Source organism: Ovis canadensis, chromosome 21, assembly GCF_042477335.2.
Source record: "Ovis canadensis isolate MfBH-ARS-UI-01 breed Bighorn chromosome 21, ARS-UI_OviCan_v2, whole genome shotgun sequence".
Lineage (NCBI taxonomy): Eukaryota > Metazoa > Chordata > Mammalia > Artiodactyla > Bovidae > Ovis > Ovis canadensis.
Window position 1 is genome coordinate 50233183 of NC_091265.1, and position 24494 is coordinate 50257676.

At 48.5% G+C, this 24494-nt stretch overlaps 1 protein-coding gene across 1 annotated transcript in view; it reads left to right on the top strand.

Moving 5' to 3' along the window:
• OPCML (opioid binding protein/cell adhesion molecule like) overlaps window positions 1-20918 on the top strand; it is a 1043008-nt gene extending 1022090 nt beyond the window's left edge. The window contains exons 5-8 of the mRNA XM_069565478.1: window positions 3756-3893; window positions 4278-4398; window positions 4862-5013; window positions 20774-20918. Of these exons, the coding sequence (XP_069421579.1) occupies window positions 3756-3893; window positions 4278-4398; window positions 4862-5013; window positions 20774-20874 (512 nt within the window). The 3' untranslated portion in view covers window positions 20875-20918. The remainder of the gene's footprint in view (window positions 1-3755; window positions 3894-4277; window positions 4399-4861; window positions 5014-20773) is intronic.
• Window positions 20919-24494: the final 3576 nt, after the last annotated feature.

Sequence of the window (24494 nt, forward strand, 5' to 3'; positions counted from 1 at the left end):
CCCAGTATTCAAAGCAGTTAAGGAAACAGCATCTCCACCCTCTCCCTTGGGCTTGAGGTGGGGACGAATGTCAACATCTTCTTCCTTTTCTTAGCAAAAGCGGTGTTCAAGGGTGCGTGTGTTTTGCAGTAAGATCACAAGGACACAGTGGGAAAGGTAGTTTCAAGGGTCCAGATCCTCAGTGTTGACCCGCCAGCAAAGCTTGCAGCTCCAAAGTAAGGGTGCCTTTTGAGATGCAAGCTCCACAAGGATCTCAACTCAAGGGGCAGGCAGTAAATGTCACTGACCAGCCAACCCCTTCACAGGCCCAGGTGCACAAGAGAGCCAGAATGGGCTGGGAACAGCGCATGGAGAATGAAGACAGGAGACCAACGGCACAGGAATCCTGAGACACTTAGAAATGGGCAGACGGGGTGCAGGCAGGATGCTCTGGGTACCACGGGAAAACTCTGAAGACACAGTCAAGAGGGATTTTGCAGAGAAGACAGGCTGCAAGGCTAGACTGTTTTCTGAGAAAACCTATGAAAACAAGTTTCACGTCTCCCCCACAGTTTTGCTTTAAGGTGGAAATGCGGAAACCAAGCCCCACCCTGCACCTACTGCATCAGAATCTATATGTAATACATAAAATCGCGGAGGAATTTATGTGCCAATTAAAACCCGAGAACCACTTACTTTACAGAACAAACTTGACGAAATTCATTTTCTCACTTAATGAGGTAGTATTATCGTAACGACCCTCAATTTGTGCAAAACACTCTTACTTCCTCCCTTATTTGCTATCACAGAACAGTCCATGAAGACAGAACGGAGAGTGGAGATAAATCCCCTCGTTCCAGGGAGTGGTTTTGTTGTCCAGCAGTCTCCCCCGTGGAGGACCCGGATCTGTCCCCTTGCTCTGGTAGAAGACACTTACTCGGCGTCCCAGTGCAAAGACCCCTGTCATCCCCAAAGGGCTCCCTCCCCTCTGTGCTGACTAGCATCACAAATCTGCCTCATCAGGGGCTTTAAGCCATCTGTCTGGTGTAAACTGGGCAGCCTGCTGTGGGTCTAACTCATTCTCCCCAAAAAACGTGGGTCAGTGACCCCACCAGAGGTTCCTGCCAGGCCCACTGCAGGTAGCTCATCTCCTTGGTTAAGTACAGGGGGGTTAATTACTCGTGGCAAATACACTGCAGTACAATTTGAAAGAATGATGGAGTCTTCATAGGAGAAAGCCGTCCTCTCCATCCTGCTGTATTTATTCACCGCAGAAATGGCACCCTGAGTCTGGAAAGTCATTATGTCTGTATGATTTCACTATTGTTTTTTTTTCCTTAGAAACACTTAGGTTGGTCAACCAGCATCATTTTAATGAGTGAGGCAATTTTATCTTTGTTGTTGTTCAGTCACATCCAACTCTTTGAGACCCATGGACTGTAGCCCATCAGGCTCCTCTGTCCATGGGATTTCCAGGCAAGAATACTGGAGTGGGTTGCCATTTCCTTCTCCAGGGGATCTTCCCGACCCAGGGATGGCGAACGCGGGTCTCCTGCATTGACAGGTGGGTTCTTTACCACTGTACCAGCTGGGAAGTATCTTTATTACACATTCTGAAATAAGTGGTTTCAGAATCCCCTTTGACGCTGAGATGCTGTTAAGTCTAAGAGAAATAAGGAGACGAGCGTGAGAGAATGTTGACATCCCTCTAATGACCCTGAGGAGTTAGATATGCACCAGCCTGGATGATTAAATGTCTGTGGGGTGGAGGGCCATGACCAGCCTCGCCACCCCGAGGTCCCACCCCAGGGCCCAGGAGGCAACTGCCCTGGCACATCTCCCTCACAGTTTTCAAAGTTCTTGTCCAGTGCCTGGGACCAGACTTAGCCCGGTAATACCGTTCTGAACTGACACTCAGATCTCAGGCTGGGAAGTGTGGGCTTGCTCCAAACCCCACTTTCCCCTTCACCTCCGCTTCCAGTCACTCCTCTCATGGGTTCGACCAGATTCCCCAACATCCTGAAATTCTCCCTGAGGGCTTGTCCTGGGGTCATATCCACAGGCCCAAATCCCAGGAGGCTGCCCCGGCCAGTAATTGCTCCTCTGGCCAATGATTCAGGATTTCCTTCAAAAAAGAGCATGAGATTGGCCTCCCAAGGCGGTGCTCACTTGGAGAGACTATGTTTGTTTACATGTTTGCCTGAAGCTCCACACTTTCTGCCGTTGGTCTTGGCAACCAGGATCCAGACACTAAAGGCAGAGCCTGGGCGGGTGTGCTGAACTAAGGAGGGCATGGTGGCAAGAAAGGCCGGAAGAGCTGACAAAAGTCAGTGTCCTGGGAAAGGGGGAGGTGGTGGCAATGTCCCAAGGCTTCTATGTCAGCAGAATCAGGATTCCAAAGCACCTGCCTGGGGTCTCCCCCTCAACTCCCCCAGCCCCACCATCCGCTTCCTGTCCCAAACCCACTGTGGGCCCAGACTTGGTTGATTGAGCAACTATTGGATTAGATATGCTTCTATGGGTTTGGAGAAAATTTACAACACATTTTTATCGTCCTGAAAACGAATTCTGCTCTCATGCCCAGAGCACAAGAAGGAATCAGGTATCAGGCTTATAAGAAATGCAAATGGGTATACTTTTTCCTTGGCCCTTGAGGGGACAGGGTTTTTAAAGGAGGCTGATGCTTTGGCAGATGCAGGACAACAGGTCTGTCCTCTTTGCACTGAGCCACGGGAAGTGGAATGAGGGGTGAGGCAGAGGCAGATCGTTGCAAGAGCGTCCTGGTGGCTGCAAGCAACGTCAGTTTCTCAGCCCCAGAATATTTGGGATCATGAATTGCAAGTTTCACAAATGTCTAGAAATAAGAGATGCAGGTTCGTTCCCTGGGCTGGGAAGAACCTCTGGGGGAGGGCATGGCAACCCACTCCAGTATTCTTGCCTGAAGAATCCCATGGACAGAGGAGCCTGGTGGGCTACAGTTCATAGGGTTGCACAGAGCTGGACACAAGTGAAGCGACTCAGCACGCATACCAGCAAAGCTTCCAGAATGTCCCACAAAGCTGGGTATTAAAATTATTAAATACCCTCACCCTAGGTTCGAGTAAGCAGAGCTCTATCATTTGGGGCTTTGTTATTTTATGCTGGCAAATGTTTACTGAACACCTACTACGTAGCAATCAAGGAGGGTCTCCTCATTGTTTCATTCTCCATTATGTCCTCCCCAGGACGTTGGGAACCAACCAACTCATTTGTGTCTGTTTGTACCAAAATGTCAAGTGGTTACTTATTCATTCTACGGGTGTTAGTAGTTTGTATTCTGTGTACAAAGGCACGTAACACATGGTGAAAATGTAGTGAAAAAGGAAGATGTCCATATCCACATACCCTAACGTTATTCCCACATTAAAAATTTATGTTGCTGACCATGGCAATTCTCTTTCAAAATACCAAAGCTTATTAAAGTGCTACAGTATTTCACATGTACTCCCTTAGTTAATCCTCATAATAATCATATTAAAAAATGAATTGTATGCCCTTCTTAACAAATGATCTGAAAAGTTAAAGTGACTTGAACCCAAATGTATTGACCCAAGATTCAATCAGAGAATTTTTTCGAATACTTTGGGGCCAGCAGATCTCTAGAATCTTTGAGCTGAGGTTCAAACCCTATTTTATGGATTTTTGCATTCCTTCTCCTCTAAACGCTAGATGGAAATGCAGTTATGTCCCCACTTTCATAGGTTCTTAATTGTCTCTGTCTGTTTCTTGCCTCCCAGAAGGCCAGGGCTTTGTGAGTGAGGACGAATACCTGGAAATCTCTGACATCAAACGTGACCAGTCCGGGGAGTATGAGTGCAGCGCCTTGAATGATGTTGCTGCTCCTGACGTGCGGAAAGTAAAGATCACTGTCAACTGTGAGTGGACCTACCGTCGGGGAGTCCCAGGGAGCAGGAGGGCATGGGGACGGACAAGCAATGGCAAGGCCATTTTCTTAATAGACCCAAGCTGTTTCCAACAGGAAAACACTGTGTCAGACCTCTGTGCTCATCACCATCTCCAGGGCCACGGGGCCTTCCTGTGACTGTCAGAGCTTTTAGCTAATGGGGAGAATTGTTCACTCTGGGTTCATTTGAAAGCCTGAAGAAGATGCTGGGGTAAATGCAGTATCTTCAGGCAAGAAGTCCTTTTCCTAAGATAGATGGTTGTTTAGCTGGAGGAGGGGGTATATACAGCAGGTGACTGTCAACTGTCCTGCTTCTCATCTGTCTTATGGCCTTGCTCCTCATCCCCGCCCACAGACCCCCCCTATATCTCCAAAGCCAAGAACACAGGGGTCTCCGTTGGCCAGAAGGGCATCTTGAGCTGTGAAGCCTCGGCAGTGCCCATGGCTGAGTTCCAGTGGTTCAAGGAAGACACCAGGTACCTTGAAAGCGGAAATGGGGCGTGTCTGAAGCGGAGCTGATGGGTGGTGCCCCACGTGGAAGGAGGGTGATGGAGTCCAGGGGGGAAATACGGCAAAACCAAACTGATGACAGCCTCCATTACAACAGCCTCCTTTGAGAACCAGCAACAAAAAGCAGAGGAAGTTGGGAAGTGGGCAATGGGATCGACTTTGTTTCAGAATCTGAGATTAGCTGTAGACGGGGCCATCTTGAAGGACTAGGAGCCCCAGAATGCAGCCTGGGAGTGTGGGCACCTTCCCTTTCCACCCCTGATGGAGACTATGGTGCTTACGGCTGGAGGGAGAGGCGCTGGGTTAGTTGGAGGGAAGGGCTTCGTGCGGAGGGGAGTGGTGTGTCAGGGGGAAAATCCCCGGCCCCTCTTACCTGCCCCCTCATTCCATGAGTGAAACCAGACCCCCAGTACCTCTTCTTTTTTGCAGGCTGGCCACCGGCCTGGATGGCATGAGGATCGAGAACAAAGGCCACATGTCCACGCTGACCTTCTTCAACGTCTCAGAGAAGGATTATGGGAACTATACTTGTGTGGCCACGAACAAGCTTGGGATTACCAATGCCAGCATCACACTGTATGGTGAGTGCAGGAGGCCTGGACACGGGGCTTGGACGGGCGGCGGCGGCGGGGGGGGGGGAGGCGAGATCCGCTGGCCTGTGTCCATCCATACTGCTCCCCCCTCCACCTTAGATGTGCATGCAACCCCACCACCCCACCTGGTCATTCTCTTAGCCTGTGATGCTGTGGTGTTTACAAGGCAACCGACAGCTCCTGGCCTACCGTGAGGCGAGTTTTGCACCTCCCAAAAGGAGTGAACCGAGTTCTGGACCACATTGCACAGTGGTGGCCTTAAACAAGGTGGAGCCATGGAAGAGTTCAGTTGCACCACTATTGGTCTAAGGAGTAAACTAGATATAATGTTAAGATGCCCTGCAGGAAGAGTGTATGATTCTGGGGGCTCTAGTTGCAGTTGTAAACCAGGGCGACTCTGCCATCCTAACCGTCACATTGACTGCATGTCATATCCTCATTCATCAGAATGAACGGAGAAAGAGGCTGGCCCTCATCGGGACATCAGCTGGGACATCCATCCCTTCTGTGAGGGTCTCCCCCTCCTATATGGGGCGAGGGGGCCCCAGAGCCCCGACTGGCCCCTCAGGAACCCTCATCCCGCCTTCCCTCCATTCTCACACTGCCGTGTCCATCTCCTCGTGCGACATTTCACCCCACCGGCCAGGCCCAGCGTGTTGTGATGGTCCATGTGTTTATGTGCGTGTTTATTTGCTGAGATTTGGCGAGAGGGAACTGTCTGGTAAATAGGAAGGAAAGGTGTTCATTGTTCATACGGACCTCAGACCACGAACAGCTTTCAGCGTTGACATGAGCTAAACTTTGTCCACCAACCATCTGAAATGTGTGATCTATGTCTCTTGTTTTCTCTCTGCATTGTGTGTGCATTGTGCTGTGTGTGTCTTAGAAATAAGCCCCTCATCAGCAGTGGCAGGTGGGTACCGCATGCTCCTTCACTCCCCTGCCTGCCTGAATGCCTATGCTTTTGATGTTAAGCCTCCTTCCAAGATAGGCTTGCCTGCTCCTCCTCCCTGACTTTTTCTCCTTACTGGATAGACTTCAGGGGGCTGGTCTGCACAGTTTAGGTAACAAACATGTAGAATATGATGGCTTTTGTTGTTTTTGTTTAGTCACTAAGTTGTGTCTGACTCTTTGTGACCGTGTGGACTGTAGCCCTCCAGATTCCTCTGTCCATGGAATTTCCCAGGCAAGAATAATAGACTGGGTTACCATTTCCTTCTCCAGGGTATCTTCCCAATCCAGGGACTGAACCTGTGTCTTCTGGGTTGCAGGTGGATTCTTTACCAGGGAAGCCCATGACAGCTTTTACAGACATACGTATGAAATATTGTTATCCGTTTCTGGAGAAGGGCTCTCTCCAAAACGATAAACTTCTACTCAGTGGCTTTTAACAGGGATGTGCATTCTATTTGTACATGGCATTAGGGGAACCCAGCCCAGACACCAAATGGCTTATCAGATGATTGTGTTCCTGGGGAAGTCACCCTAATGTTGTTTAGTCACTAAGTCATGTCTGACTCCCTGTGGCCCCATGGACTAAAGCAGGCCAGGCCTCCCTGTCCCCCAAGATAATTCCTTCAGCACAAAGGAAAAAGGGCTAATGACTTAATTCTGAAAACTTCATCTTAAGATATGAGTACCTGGGTCAGGTTCATAATGATGATCATCAGTTCAGTTCAGTTCAGTTGCTCAGTCGTGTCCCACTCTTTTCGACCCCGTGAATCGCAATCATAATACCTGCCATTTACCAAATATCAGTTGGTTTCCACTCATCATGCTAGTTCTGCCCGTTTTAAAGATGGGTAAGAGGAGGACCCCAGAGGATAAGTGACACTGAGGTATTGAGCTAGTGAGGAGGTATTGATGAGACCCAGACCAGACCCCTCCTCAGTGCTGGAAGGTTTACCAGAGGACGTGAAACGAGGGCACACACACACACACACACACACACACACACACACTCTCACACTCGCACTCCCAGGCCTCCACACAGCCCTCCTTATAGAGGACCAATCTCAGCCACTGAGGAAATGGTGACTTGAATCGTCCAGACCGGGAGTCAGCTCTGAGCTGCTCCTCTCCCAGCTCTGGGCCTGCCAGTTTCACAGCCAGGGGCTCTGCCCACACCTTGGTGTCTGTGAATGTCCATCCCTTGGTCTTGATAAAGCTGGTGAGGTTGGCAAAGGATGAGGTTGGGGTGCTGCCCTGCACTGACCCTGCCGTGACCCCGTGAGCTGGTCACACACCCATGGGGGTGTGGCCGACAGGAGGAGCCCAGGACTGACCACTAGAGGTCTGGCCACTTGTGCCCCTTTGTACTGTGAGCTCGGCAGGGAGGTGTGTCCCAGCCGGGGACAGCAGCTCGTGGAGATGAAGGATATATTCGCCCGCCAGGGCTGCTATAATGAAAGAGTGTAGGCTGGGACAGCAGAAATGGATTCTCTCACCCTTCTGAAGGCCAGAAGGCCACGGTTAGCCAGGAAGACCCGTATTGGCTGTACTGGACGGGGGTGCTCTTCCTGGAGATGCCAGCTTCATTCTCCTATGTCCTTTCCTCTGAGCATGGTGGGGCGGGGCATGGAGATAGCCAGAGATGGGGAGGGAGGGCTCCCTGGGGTGTCTTCTTATCATTTGAACACTAATCCTGTCCATTGGGGCCCTACCATTATAACTTCATGCAAAGTCACTTCAGTCCTGTCCGACTCTTTGCAACCCCATGAACTGCAGCCTGCCAGACTCCTGTGTCTTTGGGATTTCCCAAGGACTGGGTTGCCATGCCCTCCTCTAGGGGATCTTCCCAACCCAGGGGTCGAACTCACATTTCTTACATTTCCTCCATTGGCAGACAGATTCTTTACCACAAGCACCACCTGGGAAGCCCATTATAACCTCACTTGACCTTAAACACTTCCTTAAAGGCTTTGTCTCCAAATACAAATCAGGAGTTAGGGCTCCAACATGTGAGCTTGGGGACACAGTTCAGCTCATGGGAAAGACACAGCTTCATACCCCAGGGCAGCCAGGCACAGGAAGCCCAGGTCAGCAGTTAGCCTGTTTGAACTCATTTTCCATTTCCATCTCCCATCTTCTTCGTAATCTGAACACATTCTTTTAAAGGACCATTTGAGCATTTACACGCCATCTGCTCACACCCCTCAAACCCACACACAGACATGCCGCACCCCCAGGCGTGCATTGGTGTCTGCCCTCAAGGACTGTGAGCTGGGTTTGTGGGGACTCTTTGGGCCCTGAAGTGATGTGTGAATCCGTCACAACACACACTCATAACAGACCTCTCACACAAACATCTTTCATATCGTTTCTGCCTACACTTACAGAACACAGGAAGACGAGATGAAAGCAATCTCAAACGAAGGCAGAAGACACAGGCTATGGAGGTAGTGGGCTGAGACAGGAAGTGCTTAGGAAAAGGGAGCAACAATCCAGGTAGGCGGGTGATGCTCAGAGATAAATCAGTGGCTGCTGTTGCTGTGGGATGTTTCTTCCTCACTCAACACTGGTTGCTGCCCCTCCAGAAGCCACACAGACAGGATGGGTCACCAGCAGCATGCCAGCTCAAAGCAGCCTTTCAGATCGTCCACTTTGCTCAGCCCCAGGGCCACTGTCAGGACTAGAGGGACAGCAGAAGGTAAAGAGCAGACCAACACGGAGATGGATGGGGAAACTGGGTACCAGGCCTGACCCTGGCACACACCATGATGCCCTCTGTTCCATGGTTGCCTGTGAAATATAAGAACAGAACAAAACACACTCCAGGCTTCCTTCTTGCTTTCTAAGTCTCTATTCTGAAAAGAAAAAAAACTAAACAAAAACAAAAGGAAACTAGGTTCAGAAGCAGATCTCCATAGCCTGAAGTCCATAACCTTGGGGATGGTGGCAGCTGTTCTGATTATTGAAAGCAACTTGCTGGAAGTAATGTAAGCTTCTTGGAGTGGATGAGGCCTCCAAAGGCCACCTGGCCCTGACATCCTAGAGCCTTGCCAGGACCGCATGCAGCCGGGGTGGCTAGGCTCAGTGTGCTGGGCACACCTCCGACCTTCAAGGAAGTCGCTCACTTTCTCAGACTTGCCAGTCCATTCTGCCTCCACTGGGTCTTGGGCAAGAACCCCCCTCCCCCATCCTTAGGGTGCAAGGAGGGAAGATTTGAACTTGATTACATCCGGCACTGCAGAGACTGTGAGGCACGCAATGAGCCGTGTGAACGTCTGGACTGGAGCTGGTGGGGGAGAGGGACAGGGAAGCAAACAAAGCTGCAAAGGGGGGTATGGTGCAGAGAGGACAGCAGATTCATCTGTGAAATTGCAGTGACACAAACGAGGAGCTCTGAGTTAAGTATCAGGGCTAGTGACCACTCCTCAGAATCTTTTCCTTGCATAAGACAATGGCAAAGTGTTCCAGTGAAGGCAGCATCTGGGCTCAGGACTTTTTCCCTCAGGCAAAGTCTCAGTCCCTCGGAGCAGCCTGGAAGACACTCCACCTCCTCTGCCCCTGGAAGCCATGAGGACAGAATCTCTATTTTCTTTTGCTAATGGCATTCCTCCAGAATAAATATACATGTCAGGCTGGCTCTTCAGACCGGATTTTCCTCAACTAGAGGCAGCCGGACAGCTCTTCTCCCCCTGCACCCTGGCCGTCCTCACCTAGAGCAGCCCTGGAAAGCTGGCCACAGCCTGCCCCCCCCCACCCCCTCCTCCATAAAGGCTCCCAACAACCTCACCTTCCCCAGGTGGCTCAGGTGCAACCTGAGGGCGGGGCACAGGGATCGAGGACCCAGCATCTCCTCTCCCTTCACCTCCAGTCCGGACACTCAGACCTCAGCCTCACGGCTCATTTCCCCCCAAACACCCAGACTCCCCTCGGCCCCAGACCTCCTGGTCCCAACCCCCTGCTTCCATCTTCTATGATGCAGCCATGTGGCTCTCTTCCTCCCTCTTGGTCTCAGTCTGCATCTAGCCCCTCCGCCGTCTGCCCAGGGAAGGCATTACAGCAAGAAAGGCAGGGTCTTCTGTGTCATCGGGCGTCTTTGAAGGGAGCCCTATCTTAGCCCTCAGACCTCACTTCGGGTGCTTCAGAAATGCAGGTCCATGGGCCTGGTCCCAGAGCCATTGAATGAAAGTCTCCAAGGACAGCCCTGAAGATATGCTCCATGCGCAGATCTCCCTGGGTGGCCGGGGCCCCCAGGAGCTGGCCAGTCTCTGGGCAGCTGTCTGGGAACTTCCCGTCTATGCCCCTAATGCTCTCCTCAGTTCTGAATTACGGGCCGCTCTGCCACCTGTCGGGGCTAGCTCCATCTTTCTCTCCTTGGCACCTCCTCCCCCACCTCAAATGTATACCTTATCTTCACACCCACCCCTCACTACAATCTCTGTGGTCATCCTGACCTTTCCCTCCCCCAACTCCCTACGCCTGTCAGCCCACAGGTCCAAGAAAGCGGGCCCCAGCACCACCCCTCCCACTGCCTCTGCCCACCCCCTCACTCACCCCAGAGCAGGTGCCATGTCTAGTTGTGAGCTTCTCTTATGGTGTGTGAGTCCCTTGTCCTTGGTAATCTCTGCAATCTGCCACTTCGGGGCCCAATGACCCTTCCCAAACTCAGAGTCAACCTATTCACCCCCTGCTGAAACCTGCCTCCCAGAAAAGCCTGAGATCAGCCTTGCTCTGAGATTAATCTCCATTGTGTCCCCACTTTCCCTGCAGGCTTCTCTGCACCCACCACTCTAGACAAGTCCCTCTGTTGCCTGGGACCCTGGATCCCAGCACATTCCAGCTTCTGTCCATCAGCAAATGCTTGCTTAGAGCCTAGTATGCACCAGGAATTAGATTCAGATTGAGATATGGAGAGGAACACACTTCCCAACCTTTTACAAGCAAGTAAATAGGCCTTTACAATAGAATTTAGAACATAAATGCTACATCAGAAGAATGAAAAAGCTACTGGCTAGCAGGTGTTGGCCAGACGTGGCTTTAGACAGCTCAGAACCCTCTGAGGAAGCTATGCCTGGAGCTCAGAGGATCTGAGCCATGTGACTGGATTCCTTCCTGCCTCAGATAGAAAGTTCCCCATGGAAGGACGCCTTAACATCAGGTTCTGCACCCAAGTGTGTCTGGCCTTAATCCCGTGCTTCTTTCTAACCCGTAGTACCCAGTCTCTTCCAGTGTGTTGTAGGATCACAGAGGGAAGCATTTGTCTCTTCTCTGCCTAAGTTACACTCACCTTTGAAGCTTCTCCTTAATGGTACCCCATCTACCAAGCATTTCTGAGTCCCACTGAAGAATTGTTCACCCATCGTTCAGATTTTCTTTATAGTTTACCTTTAGGCTTGTATTTGTTGCTACACTGAAGGATATAGCCCTGAACCTTGTAATAGTTATTGTCCAGTAATTTATTAATCCTGAGTGGATTAGTAAATATATCTTCCAGTCAACAGGTAGTCCATAACAGCCTCCATAAAGGGTGAAACTGTTCACTAACCAAAGGGGGGACAAATACTCTAATGGTCTCGTAGTTTCCCCCCACCGCCCCATGAGGAAGCCAAATCAACACATTGCTCTCACACTATCCCTTGCATTCCAGCCCCCCCCCCCATATGTCCCAGTTCTAATTTGAAATTTAGAGAGACGCCAATGCTTCTGGCGGATGGCAGCAGCAGCAGCATCACTTGTGTTTTCCCCAACCTGCAAAATGTCAACATATTAGGGAAAAATATGCAGACATTTCACATTTCATTCCTGATGAGGCTCCTTGTCACTCCCTCGCACCCTGCTCCCCTCTGTCTGAATCACTGACGTCTGGCCGTCAGCCAGAGCATTTAGGCTTTAACACAGAGTGCCTGGCTATGCTGATGTCAGCGCACGCTGGAGCTTCTGGTTCGGCATAGACCGGAGCCTTGCCTCTTTCAGGGCTGTGATGAGCTGATGGGTCTGAATTAACTTCTGCTATGAATTTCCTAGGCCTTGGGCTTTGTGGAAGCGGCTGCCATTTTCGCCTCTTTATGCCCATGCCTTCCCAAAGCGTGAAGCCTGGTTCATTTTCCTTGCAGAACAATACTAGGCCCTGTTTCTGCTGTAATTAAAGACAATGGAGGAATAGCTCCCTTTGATAGCAAGCGATGTGCCTTCATCAGCCAGCCCTGCTGAAAAGAGGTTTACGTTTCCCCAACAAGAGTAACACATGCATCGTCTAATTAGATTTCCTCTCTCCTCTTTTAATCACCACGAACATCATTATCCTTTTGGTTCCTCATTAGGAAGGTCACATAGTTCACACTCATACTTATAAAACTCATCTAAATTTCAGAACAAAAGTGTATCTTCTTAGATTTCAGATGCTTCCTTGATCTCACTGTGCTATTTCCATGTTCAACAAACCCGTGTTTTCTTTTTTTTTTTTCTTTTTTTCCTCTTAATGTGAGAACCATACTACCTCCCGCTAGTTTAGTAGGATTACAGCTACACCTTGCTATCGAATTTCTTGCTGAAGAACTGTGCCCAGTTTTCACTGTAATCACGGGAAGAAAGATGGGGCCATTTCAACACCTTTCTCACTTGTAATGGACCCTCCAGTTTTTCTCTTTATTTTTAAATTATGAAAGTATGATCATGCATTTACAGGAGACCTGGAGAATACAGAAAAAAGTACACACAGTTTCACTATACATTATGGTTTTTTAAGTAAATAAGGCTTTTAGTTGGAGTTTCAATATCAAACTATTGAAAATTCATTAATGAATATACAGAGAAGGCTATAGTAGACCTGAAAAGCACTGTGAAACAATTCAACATAATTAAAATTTATATAATTTTCACATAACAGTAAGGTACAAATTCTGTTCAAGTTCCCATAGACTATAAACTAGGAGACACTGGAACATATCCAGGGACATCAAAGAAGGTGCAAATTTTTCGTGGTCTAAAGGTACTGAAATCATACAGAGTCTGTTCTCTTCAGTTCAGTTCAGTCGCTCAGTCATGTCCAACTCTTTGTGACCCCATGAATTGCAGAATGCCAGGCCTCCCTGTCCATCACCATCTCCCGGAGTTCACTCAGACTCACGTCCATCGAGTCCGTGATGCCATCCAGCCATCTCATCCTGGGTCGTCCCCTTCTCCTCCTGCCCCCAATCTCTCCCAGCATCAGAGTCTTTTCCAATGAGTCAACTCTTCGCATGAGGTGGCCAAAGTACTGGAGTTTCACCTTTAGCATCATTCCTTCCAAAGAAATCCCAGGGTTGATCTCCTTCAGAATGGACTGGTTGGATCTCCTTGCAGTCCAAGGAACTCTCAAGAGTCTTCTCCAACACCACAATTCAAACGCATCAATTCTTCGGCGCTCAGCCTTCTTCACAGTCCAACTCTCACATCCATACATGACCACTGGAAAAACCATAGCCTTGACTAGACGGACCTTAGTCGGCAAAGTAATGTCTCTGCTTTTGAATATGCTATCTAGGTTGGTCATAACTTTTCTTCCAAGGGGTAAGCGTCTGTTCTCTTACTGCTGTGGAATTATGCTAGAAATCAATATCAAGACATTTGAAAATAACCCACGTATTTTCAAGAGAAATGTGGCATTTACTAAGAGAGATCTTTGACTTAGCCATTGAAAGCCCCAATAAAGTTAGAAGACTGAAAAAACAAAGAGGATGATTGCATAGAAGAAAGAATTTAAATGAGAAATTAATATCAAAATAAGAAATTAATATCAAAGATACTTAAAAAAAATGTATCTGGGCCCTTCAATTTTTAAGCTTCAAAATCTTTTGCACAGCAGGATCTCATCCATAAGCTTATGTAGTTTGCTGGGAGCTTTGTGCTGAGTTTGGTTACTTTGATTTTTAACCCCTGTTCTTCCAGAGTGTGATCAGCCTGCCCGTGAGGTCAGCCACTCTTGTTTTCCAGAGAACAGGGTTTGCAGGTTAAGTCAGTCCTCAACCAAATTTGCTTTTTAAAATCTATAAGGTATACTATATTTAATCCAACACAGTGAGTAGCCTCTCCAAGTGAACTCTATTTTATTCATTTGTTTGTTTGCCTCTTTATTTACTTGTCTCACCACTGCTGGGCCTCACACATGGCCATAAAAACCTTACCTCCAGTGCAGACAACACGGACAGAATGATTGACCTTTCTGATGTTTATCATTTCTGGAATTTAACTCTCCATCATTTCTGTCTCTTTCTCTCTTCTGTATGTGGAGGATTCGATCATTTTTGTCTGCATTTGTCCCCAAGGTATTTAGTTGTCATTGTTATGTCATTCATGGTTGATTTTGTGGCTTTCTGTCTTTGTGTGAACATTTATGGAGAAAGCAATGGCACCCCACTCCAGTATTCTTGCCTGGAAAATCCCGTGGACGGAGGAGCCTGGTGGGCTGCAGTCCATGGGATCGCAGAGTCGGACACGACTGAGCAACTTCACTTTCGGTTTTCACTTTCATGCACTGGAGAAGGAAATGGCAACCCACTCCAATGTTCTTGCCTGGTGAATCCCAGGGACAGGGGAGCCTGGTGGGCTGCCGTCTCTGGGGTCGCACAGAGTCGGACACGACTGAAGCGACTTAGCAGCAGCAGCAGCAATGAGCATTTATTTTCAAAGGTGCTCAACAGCAGGAATGAAGGAAGGAATACATTTTTAGTGATGGGGAGGGTGAACTGAGGGGAAAGGGCATAGTAACATGTTCTCACTTTTAGTTTATCCCTGAAAAAATATGTAATTAAGTCTGATGTTTGTAAGAGTCATTCTGTTGGACTGAGTCATTGTTAAGAGTAAATAAAGATTTCTTGAATGTGGGGATTTCCCAGATAAAGAGCTGGGCTTCTGATTATACCTCCTCAGAGTAACTGGCCTTCCCTCAGAAGCCTTAAACTGTGGATGGAGCCACCTCTGGTCTTGTCAGGAGAGACCAGTCACTTGCTTGCTAAGCCAGAGTCACGTTTGCTTGGCAATTATCTTTGAGAATCCAGTGTACACACAGTGTCTTTATTTAAAGCATGAGCCCCACCAAAGATGCTACCTTAGAAACTAGCTGCTATGGTCCTAGTTCTGATTAACCCAGTAGTTATTCATCATTTACTTAGTCTCAGCGATTTTATATGCCATCTGAACTCATCCTCAGAGCATCCTTGCACAGATGAGAAAAGCGCCTCCCCGCAGAGTTTATACGTGAAAATCGCTGCTTCAGAGATGTTAACCATCTTGTCCAAGTCATTGTGCTACTTCCTGCTAGCGAGCTTGCACAGGAGAGCTCAGTTTGGTGCTCTGTGGTGACCTAAAGGGGTGGAAGGGGGTGTGGGTGGAAGGTCCAGGAGGTAGGGGATATATGTTTACTTAGAGCTGATTTATTTCATTGCACAGCAGAAATTAACACAACACTGCAGAGCAATTATATTCCTTTTCTTCTTTCAAATTTAAAAACTAAAGTTATCCTGCTAGTAAATAGCAGAGCAAGAATTCAATTTCTCCCTGACTTCTAAATTTAGTCCTCTTAGACTATCCAAAAGGCAAGGCGTTCCTGAGATGAAAGGGAGGTTGGGCTGTTTTGTTTCAAAGGGCGTTCTTCTCAGAATCTGTGAGGGATTAAAACATGTTTGTTTATTGATTTAGGTGAAGGCGGAGGAGTTCTAGATCCAAATGGAGAATAGGGAGTCTTCTCTGTCAGATCCACTGCAGAGGGCATGAGTTCAATCCCTGGTCAGGGAACTAAGATCCCACATCTCACACACATACACATACACACACACAAACCACACATTAACAACAACCAAAAACTAGAGGGGGCTAGGCTGTGTGGAGAAGGAAATGGCAACCCGCTCTAGTGTTCTTGCCTGGAGAATCCCAGGGATGGAGGAGCCTGGTGGGCTGCCGTCTATGGGGTTGCACAGAGTCGGACACAACTGCAGCGACTTAGCAGCAGCAGCAGGCTGTGTGCAGGCAGAGCTGTGCTTCTCCTTCTCTTTGGAAGCTGGCGCTCGACAGCAACAGCACACAGTTCTTGGGTGGATGGCGTGGCTTCTGAGGCCAGCGTGGGGTCTGTTTCTCCTCAGACTTGCCACAGAACTTGGCTCAGCCCTCTCTCATCGCCCTGCTCAGCGCCCCACACCTCCTAGGTCCTCCTAGCCAGTGACCTCTGTTACCCATCTCGCCTCTTCACTCTCACCTCCCAAAACCCAGCTCAGCATCAATGTATTTGGAAAAGATCTACTAAATAAGTTAACCTTAGCCTCAACTAGTGGCTTCCCTGGTGGCTGAGTGATAAAGAACTCACCTGCAGCGCAGGAGTTTCAGGAGACACAGGTTCAATGCCTGGGTTGGGAAGATCCCCTGGGGGAGGAAATGGCAACCCATTCCAGGATTCTTGCCTGGAGAATCCCAAGGACAGAGGACTCTGGCGGGCTACAGTTCATGGGGTCACAGACTCAGACACGATTAAAACAACTTAGCATGCACGGCCACAACTAGGCAGTGGAAGGTAGGGGGTGTGGACCCACGAGAGCAGTCCTTCCCAGGATCACCTGTCTACTTTCTATCAGATGCCATCCTGACCCCTCCATTTCTTTATCTGAAAACTGCATTATGCCCTGTTTTTTTTTTTTTTTTTAATCTTTAATTCTTACATGTGCTCCCAAACATGAACCCCCCCTCCCGCCCTGTTTTCACGGAGAAACTGAAAGCCCTTTGAGATCACAGAGCTGGCAAGCCGCAGAGTCAGGATCTAAACCCAAGTTGGTCTGAAGCCAAGTCCCAACCATTAGTTGCACTTTTCTAGGGACCAGTGACTTTGACCCCAAAAGGTTTAGGGCTGCAGGGACAAAGCAGTGAGGCCAAGGTACGGTAGAGGCATAGAAGTAATCAAGGGGGGCATGCCAATCTGCTGAACAGCACCCATCCACCACTGTTTCTGTATTAAAGCACAAAGAAGCATTTACATAATCAGGTCAGTGACCTTCAGATACAGAGAACCTGGAGGAGAGAGGGTGGGACAAATTGAGACTATCATTGAAACATATACAGTATCTTATGTAAAATAGATATCTAATGGGAAGTTGCTGTAAAGCAGAGGGAGCCCAGCCCAGTGCACTGTGATGACCTAGAGGGGTGGGATGGGGGGTAAAGGGAGGCTCAAGAGGTAGGGGATATATGTTTACTTATGGCTGATTCACGTTTTTGTACAGCAGAAACCAACACAGTATTATAAGGTAATTATCCTCCAATGTTAATACAATACTGTAAAGTCAAAAATAAAAATAATAATAATAAGTCTTTCAGGAAGCTGAATTTTTAGATGTGAATATTAAAACACACACACACACACACACACACACACACCTATAGGAGATACCCAACCCAGATTCTCCCCACTCCCTCATTTCCAATAGAATCGGGGTTACTTTGAAGCTGCACTGATGAGTCCATTCACTGCTAAAGGCCTCTGTCTTACATTCCGCCAACCTGCCGTGTGGTACATGCACATGAGCTCCTCTCTCTCAGCTTTGAACAAAGCCCAGGAGGCTTCCTGTGGCCCATCACAGCACTGGCATTTGTCCCAACTGCCAAATCTCAAATGTGTCCAGGATCCACAGGAAGAAAGCAAGGCTAGTTTAATCTCTGTCCTAGTGGGTTTGGTGGACTCCTTGGCCAGAGCAGCTTGGCCCTTTCTCATACACGGATGGGCCATAGACACTTCTAAATTGCCATGTTGCTTAGTGCAGGGCTTATCACACCCACTAAAGAATAAAACTTCCTGCAGCAGCATAGAGAATGAGGCCAAAATAGGGAAACGCTAGAATCTAGGAACATTTGGTGCCCTTTTACTCTCTCAGGAGATGGCATGCTGGCATGCAGAAAGCTGCATGGTGATGGTCTTGTACTTACTGCAAAAGGCCTTCTGGCTGCCCCTCACCCAGCTGTCCCTTCTGGGACCAGATACAGAGTGTCCAGCCATTCTGTACCTCCAGACGCTAAGGGAGAAGAGCTCAGAGGTCACTCTTCCAGTCTTCTCTCACTCTGCTGGTGGAAGGACCGTGGCCACAGAGGGGCAGTCCCTCAGCAAGGAATCTCTCTCATAGCTTTTCTGTATGCTAAAACCACTCACCTGGTTATGCAAATACTTTTCTATGCTTTAAGACAGAAGAAGTCGTGGGTTGCAGCTGTTTAGTGAATTGGTGTGGTCCCATGATTACTTCTGGAGGAAGGCATGGCAACCCACCCCAGTATTCTTGCCTGGAGAATCTCATGGACAGAAGGAGCCTGGCAGGCTTCAGCCCATAGAGTTTCAAAGAGTGGGACACAGTTGAAGTGACTTAGCACACACGCACGCATGATTACTTCCTAGTTTCTGGAAAAATTGAGTTGATTCAGAGGGCATTAAGGCGTGATGCCACAGTCTCTGAAAAACATGCAAAAAGGACAATTTTCCACAGAGAATAGGTGGAGTTGTGGTCATCAAGGGCACCAGCCCTGTAGACAGAGTGACTCATTCCAATCTAGCTCTTGGTGTATTGTCTTGTGTGGCCATAGGCAGGGCGTTTAACTATGCAGCTCATCGGTTCCCCATCCAAAATGTGGGCATGCCATAGGGTTTCCTGAAGATAAAATGGGTTAATGGAAGTTCAGCATTTAGAGTCACAACTTGGCACACAGAAAGCACCATATATTATTAGTATGTCTTATGGCCATGCCTGCGGGGGTTCTACTCCTTAGAGAACTCGGCTGGTGTGAACAGTGGCTGCACCCCTGCCTGCCTGATCAGCATGAACACCTTACTGTCATTTCCACCTGCTATCCTGATGACTCTTTCTTGTTTCCCACACTTTAATGCCCTGGCTTCATTAATACATCTCCTCCTGTTTATTTTATCTACATCCAACCTTGCGTTGGTAGTGTGACATTCCCCCCAAAAGCTAAGCCCCCTGATAGAACTTGGAATATAGTGATTCCTAGAGTAAAGACCCCTGTCTATCTAGCATGCAGCCCACTCAACTGTTTTTTAAGTTGACATCAGTCTAATAAATTAGCGAAACACACGCACACATATGTATAAAAAACTAGTTAATCCACATCATATTTAGACTTTATATTTTAAATATTCTTTAAAGAATCATATGCTTCTGCATCATCCATTTCCAACTCACTTGAAAATCTCAATTGCTCATCTTTTGCAGAAGACAATATAGAGAATTACCTTGGGCTTCAAACTGGGGCCTTTCCAACTCAGTGCATTCTCTAGGCCAGTACAATTCCTTAGGATATATGCCTCAACTAATGGGGACTGCAGAGTCAGGCCACTTTATATAAATGTTCATGAAGCCTTATAGGGACCGCAGCAATGGGCTAAGGCCTGGACTCTGTCCTGTTCTGTGAATACTCTATAACCAAAGTACAGAAAACTGTGAGCAGGACTCTCAGGCTCTCAAGTAAATATGAATTCTTAGTAAATAAAAGAATTGTGTTATGCACTGGAGAAATAGAAGGTATCCTGCTGAGAACCCTGGGGTGGTAACAGGTGGATGCTGGTCGCTGAAGCAAGAGACCCATGCGTCCCCCGGCTAAAGGTCAGCACCAGCTGTTGGCCCAACGAGGCCTGGATCCAAGCCATGGCGCTGACAAGGAAGCTGCGGGACCTGGGTACTGTCAGAGGAGACCCGACTCCACCAACCCTTTTGTCGGGAGTGAAATTCATTTCCAAGGAGCCACATTGCCACTAAAGTTGCCAGTGATGCCCTGCCTGTCTTCCCATTGCTCCTCCCCTTTGTCACTGGCCCTGCAGGGTTGCCTCTTGAGGACTTTCAATCCTTTGACTAAGACATAGCCTCACTTACCCCTGGAATCCTCTCTGTTCGCTGGCCACTGCTCTTGCTTATGACCCTAGATACTTATGCTGCCCAGCAAAGGTGATGGACAGGTATGGGGGCAGGGCCGGACACTTATCCTTCCGCCCTGGGTCCTCAGGATGGGTGAGGACAACCCCAGTGCCCTCAGTCTGTCTTCTGGAGGAAGATGTAGATAAAGGGAAAGGAGCAGCATTTGTGATTCCATGCTCTCATCTCGTGTGGAATATGAGGGATTCAGGAGGACTGTGTCAAAGGGCCAGAGAGAGGGGAGAGGAAAGAAGGACACTCGAGGGAAAGCCCACCAGGCAGAGGACAGTGGCCACTAGGTCTGAGAAGGCAGGGTCCTCTCGCTCTCCTCTGGGGACGCGGGGTTGACTGCTGGCTTAAACCCCACCCTAGTCTTTAGAATGATAGGGTGTAGTTATTCGTCTTCTCCAGCTGCTGCACAACACCCCAGTCACGCCAGATGAAGAGCTGGCCACGCAACACCTAGACTCCTGGGTCTCATGAAAGCCTCCCTCCCTCTCCCTCCTCCCGCCTCTCCCCTCCATCCTGACTCTCCTCTCCCCGTTCCTCTGCTTCCCCTCCCACCCCTGTCTGTCCTGCACACCACCTCCAAGGGCCTGTCCTGGCCTGTCAGCCCACAGGTCTAACCCTGCCTTCCCTCTACCTCTTTGTGGGTGCTTTAACCCCAGTCCCTGAGAGCAGGCTGCAGGGTCCAGGCACCCCAGGGAAGAGCCCCTTTGAGTCTCTCCATTTATGGGCAAGTGCAAGGGTCAGGGGCCGGGTGGAGGCTGTTCACAGAGAAGCATGTCTGTGCAGTGCTTGAAGGGGCTGAGGGAGCTGCCCTCTGGGTGTGTGCTAACGCTAACCAGCCTGTCTCTCTTTCCCCTGCACAGGGCCTGGAGCTGTCATTGACGGTGTAAACTCGGCCTCTAGAGCGCTCGCTTGCCTCTGGCTATCAGGGACCCTCTTTGCCCACTTCTTCATCAAGTTTTGATAAGAAACCATAGGTCTTCTGAGCAACGCCTGCTTCTCCATATCACAGACTTTACCTGCACTGCGGAGGGCCAAACAGTTTGAGCTTCTTTTTGTTTCTCTTCTTCTTCTCAGTATTTTTTTTTTTTTTGGACTCTTTCCTTTGTTGGTTTGATTTTTCTTTCTAGTTTGAATGAGTGGGGTTTGGAGGAGGGCTGGGCAGGGCTCTACCACATGTAGGATAATCACTCATAGGTGGTGTGTCCAAAAGTGGAACCCATTCCCCACCTTCCCTTCCCTCTGCTCCCCCCGGCATCGTCACCACCAACCAACCACCCTCCCACACCAAACCATGCGTTCCATTTGGGCAAAAAATGTGCCTCGTGATAAACACCCTGAAGACACAACTTGACTTATAATGTAGTACACAGCAAGAATTATATCCAAGTGTCCTATTGCTGGTGTCTTTAAAGCTGTGGACCATTTTCCTGACTATGATGTACAGATGCCTCTCTCCATGCTTATTATGATCTAACTACATGAGGGTTCACATCCTTTCTTTCTGGGAAATTCTCTCTCTCTTCCTCTCTATCTCTCTCTCTGACCCTCTGTCTCTGTCTCGTCTCTCTGTCTCTGTCTGTCTGTCTCTCTCTCTCTATATATATATATATATATATATGAAACATTGCCATCCTTCCTAGCCATTCTGCCCTATTTGCTTTCTCTACCAGCTATAAGGATTCGAAGTTTGGGGGTAGGCATACAACCCAAACCTGAACATTGAGAAGTCATGTAACCGAAAATGGGGGGAAGAATTTTGAGGAGAGTATTTCTTTCTGAAAAAATACTATCCAGTTCTTAAAAAGTGATCCATAAGTGGCTGATTATTTAGGTTTTATCAAGCTCACTATCAAAGTAATACACCGTTACCCATCTACTCAACCATCTGATTGATCACTCCATCCAATTATCTCCCCACCCGTTTTCCTCTCTGGCAATCTACTTCCTTTATATATCAATCTATCAGTGTAATTATCCAACACATCTTTCTATTTCGCTCCCCACTACTCACTATCAATCCGTCACTGTACTCACCTCTAGTCATAATGTGTCTGTTCCTCTGGATTCACGTCTCCTCTACCTTCTGCAGACATTGGCATCTTCAGAATTCACCATCAGCTTCTCATGTGAAAGCCAATGATCTCATGGGCTGACAACATAGAAAAGCAGTATGTCACGGGCTGTCTGGAATGTGCCCGTCCATCTACCCCAAGTAGGTGCTGGTAACAGATGGACCAAAGTAGCAAGTGAAGGATCAGTCAGTCACTCTTCCCAGAAGAGACTGTGTTTCCAGAAACAGCTTCTTGGGAAGCAGACCAGCCTTGGCAAAACCTTGATGAGCATCGTGTTTTATCTTTCTCACTTGAAGGACCAAGGTGCCAATCTTCATGCTTCTCTCAGCCTTTCAAGAAAGCACATGTCAGGAATCTATGAGACTGTCCTTAACAGAAAGAGAAAAACACACTCTGTCTCTTCGATGTGAAGACAGCCGTCCATCTGAGCGGGGTGACTTCTGCTGTTGTCCCCTTTCTGCTCCAGTTTTGGTTTCATCTGTTTGAAAACTATCCAGTAAAGAGCTGATGGAAGCCAATTACATGGCGGGTGTGTTGACAACTCTGGTATTTGTTTCTGGAAGCTCTTCTGAGCTGAGGGCACTTGAGCAAACTGACTTAATTTCCAAGCTCTTGATTAACACAACACTGCAAACAGACAGGAAGAGTAACATGCATCTTCCATGGTTACAGGCTACTTCTCCAGGAACTTTGGGGGATAATGCCCTCAGCTCTCCATGTTCAGAGCAGATCTTTCCAGAACACAGAAGAGAGCTGACCTTATCCTTCTGCTTTACCTCCCGGGACAAGAAGGACTCAGCCAGCGAGAGTGACTGGGACGTAGAAGAATGGCATCAGAAACCTGCAGGACTGTGCCCTTGACCTGCGCTGCAGGGAGTGACCTGCTGAGAATGAGGAGAGCCAGCAATGACTGGATCAAAGACCCGGGCCCAAAGGAATACTCTTTAGCTCCATGATCTAAAGCATGAGAAATATCAGCTCCAGAGTTCCCTTCCCGCCATGCTTCATGAGTCTTCTTCCTCTGACATGTGGCCTCTTTGTTTTTCTCTGTTATGACACATGAACGTGATGTACACAGTGGAGAAACACACTCACGTGTGCACGTGCGTGCGTGGGTTGTCTTGGCATATGAAAAGCTCGGCACTTTCATAGAGTTAGAGCTGGTGTGACTGAAATTAATATTACACTTGCCAGCTGTAAACAGACATCTGCATTTCCCAGGGAGCTGCCAGGAGCCAGATTTGCAGAACATGAACGATGTGCCAAAAGCAGTATGTGGATTCCAAGTTCCAGGGACAATCGTGAGCAGGCCCGGAGTCAGAATTAAAGGTCGGACATCAGTGTTTCAGACCTGTCACCGTGCTGAGCACCTGTGGCCAGGCTGGTGTCAGACACTGAATGAGCGTGTAACATGTCCCATCGAGTGTTCTGCTGATAACACGCTTGCTCCTTAGGAGTAGAAGTGTGGACGGTTGTGGGGACTGAACGGTCTTGGAGAACAGGGTGCTTGAAATGGACAAGCTGAGCATGTTCTTTCCTCCGAGACTTGATTGAAAGGAAGGCATCCATCCTTCTTCAGCCAGGAGAATCCCTGAACCCTCCAAATGCAAAGAGCCTGGGTTCAGAGCCACTACAGAACTCCGTGCTGCCTCTTACAGTGGATATCAGGAAGCATGTCCGGGAGTTACAGACTCCAGCCCTGTTCCAGAGGGAAAGGGTCTGAGCATCACTCCTCACCTGTCTGGGATAAAGACAATGAAATAAGCAAGACCCAAGGAAAACCCTTCTGCACAACAGACACAGTCCAGGTTCCCTTGGTGGGGATGGCTCCACAGGACGGGAGCTGTTACCCAAGACCTCGGAGCATATGCAGTAGCAAGTGCCCTAGAGACAACGTCCGTGTCCTCTTTACATATGGAGGACAGATGGATCAGGCCTGCTGGAGATGTTTTTTTCAAGGTGCCAATGGCGGGGTGGGGCTTGGGGTAGAGGAGGAAAAAAATAACTATCGAGTCTCTGAGAACCTGCAGCTTTTCGCGGGTTCTGCACGTGAGAAAGAAATCCAGTAAGGCTCATCAAGAAATCAGGTGAGAGGAACTTGACAGTGTATGACAGGCACCCTGAAACCCTGCCTCTCTCCAAAATATGTATTTCCACCAAAGTGAAGCCAGTTGCAAGTGCTAGTGTTGAGATCCTGGCCAGGCTGTTTTTCAGTAGCTTCATGTCAAGTGCCTGATACCGTCTTCTGCAAGTTGAAGCAAGTGCGTTTAGTTTTTTTGTTTATTTGTTTTATCTGCGGGAAGGAGGCCATCCAGGCAGGTGGTGGTTAAAACATGCTCCTGTTTTATGCAGAGAAATTATGTTTAGTTGTGTTCAACTGAACAGAAGGAAAGGTGAGGTTTTGTATCAGAAAGAGGACCGGAGCGCTTTCCTCTGAAACCCATGCCTCAAGGTAGAAATGCATTTCATAGGTTGGACTGTTTGTTCTCAAAACCTGGGTGGGAGGTAC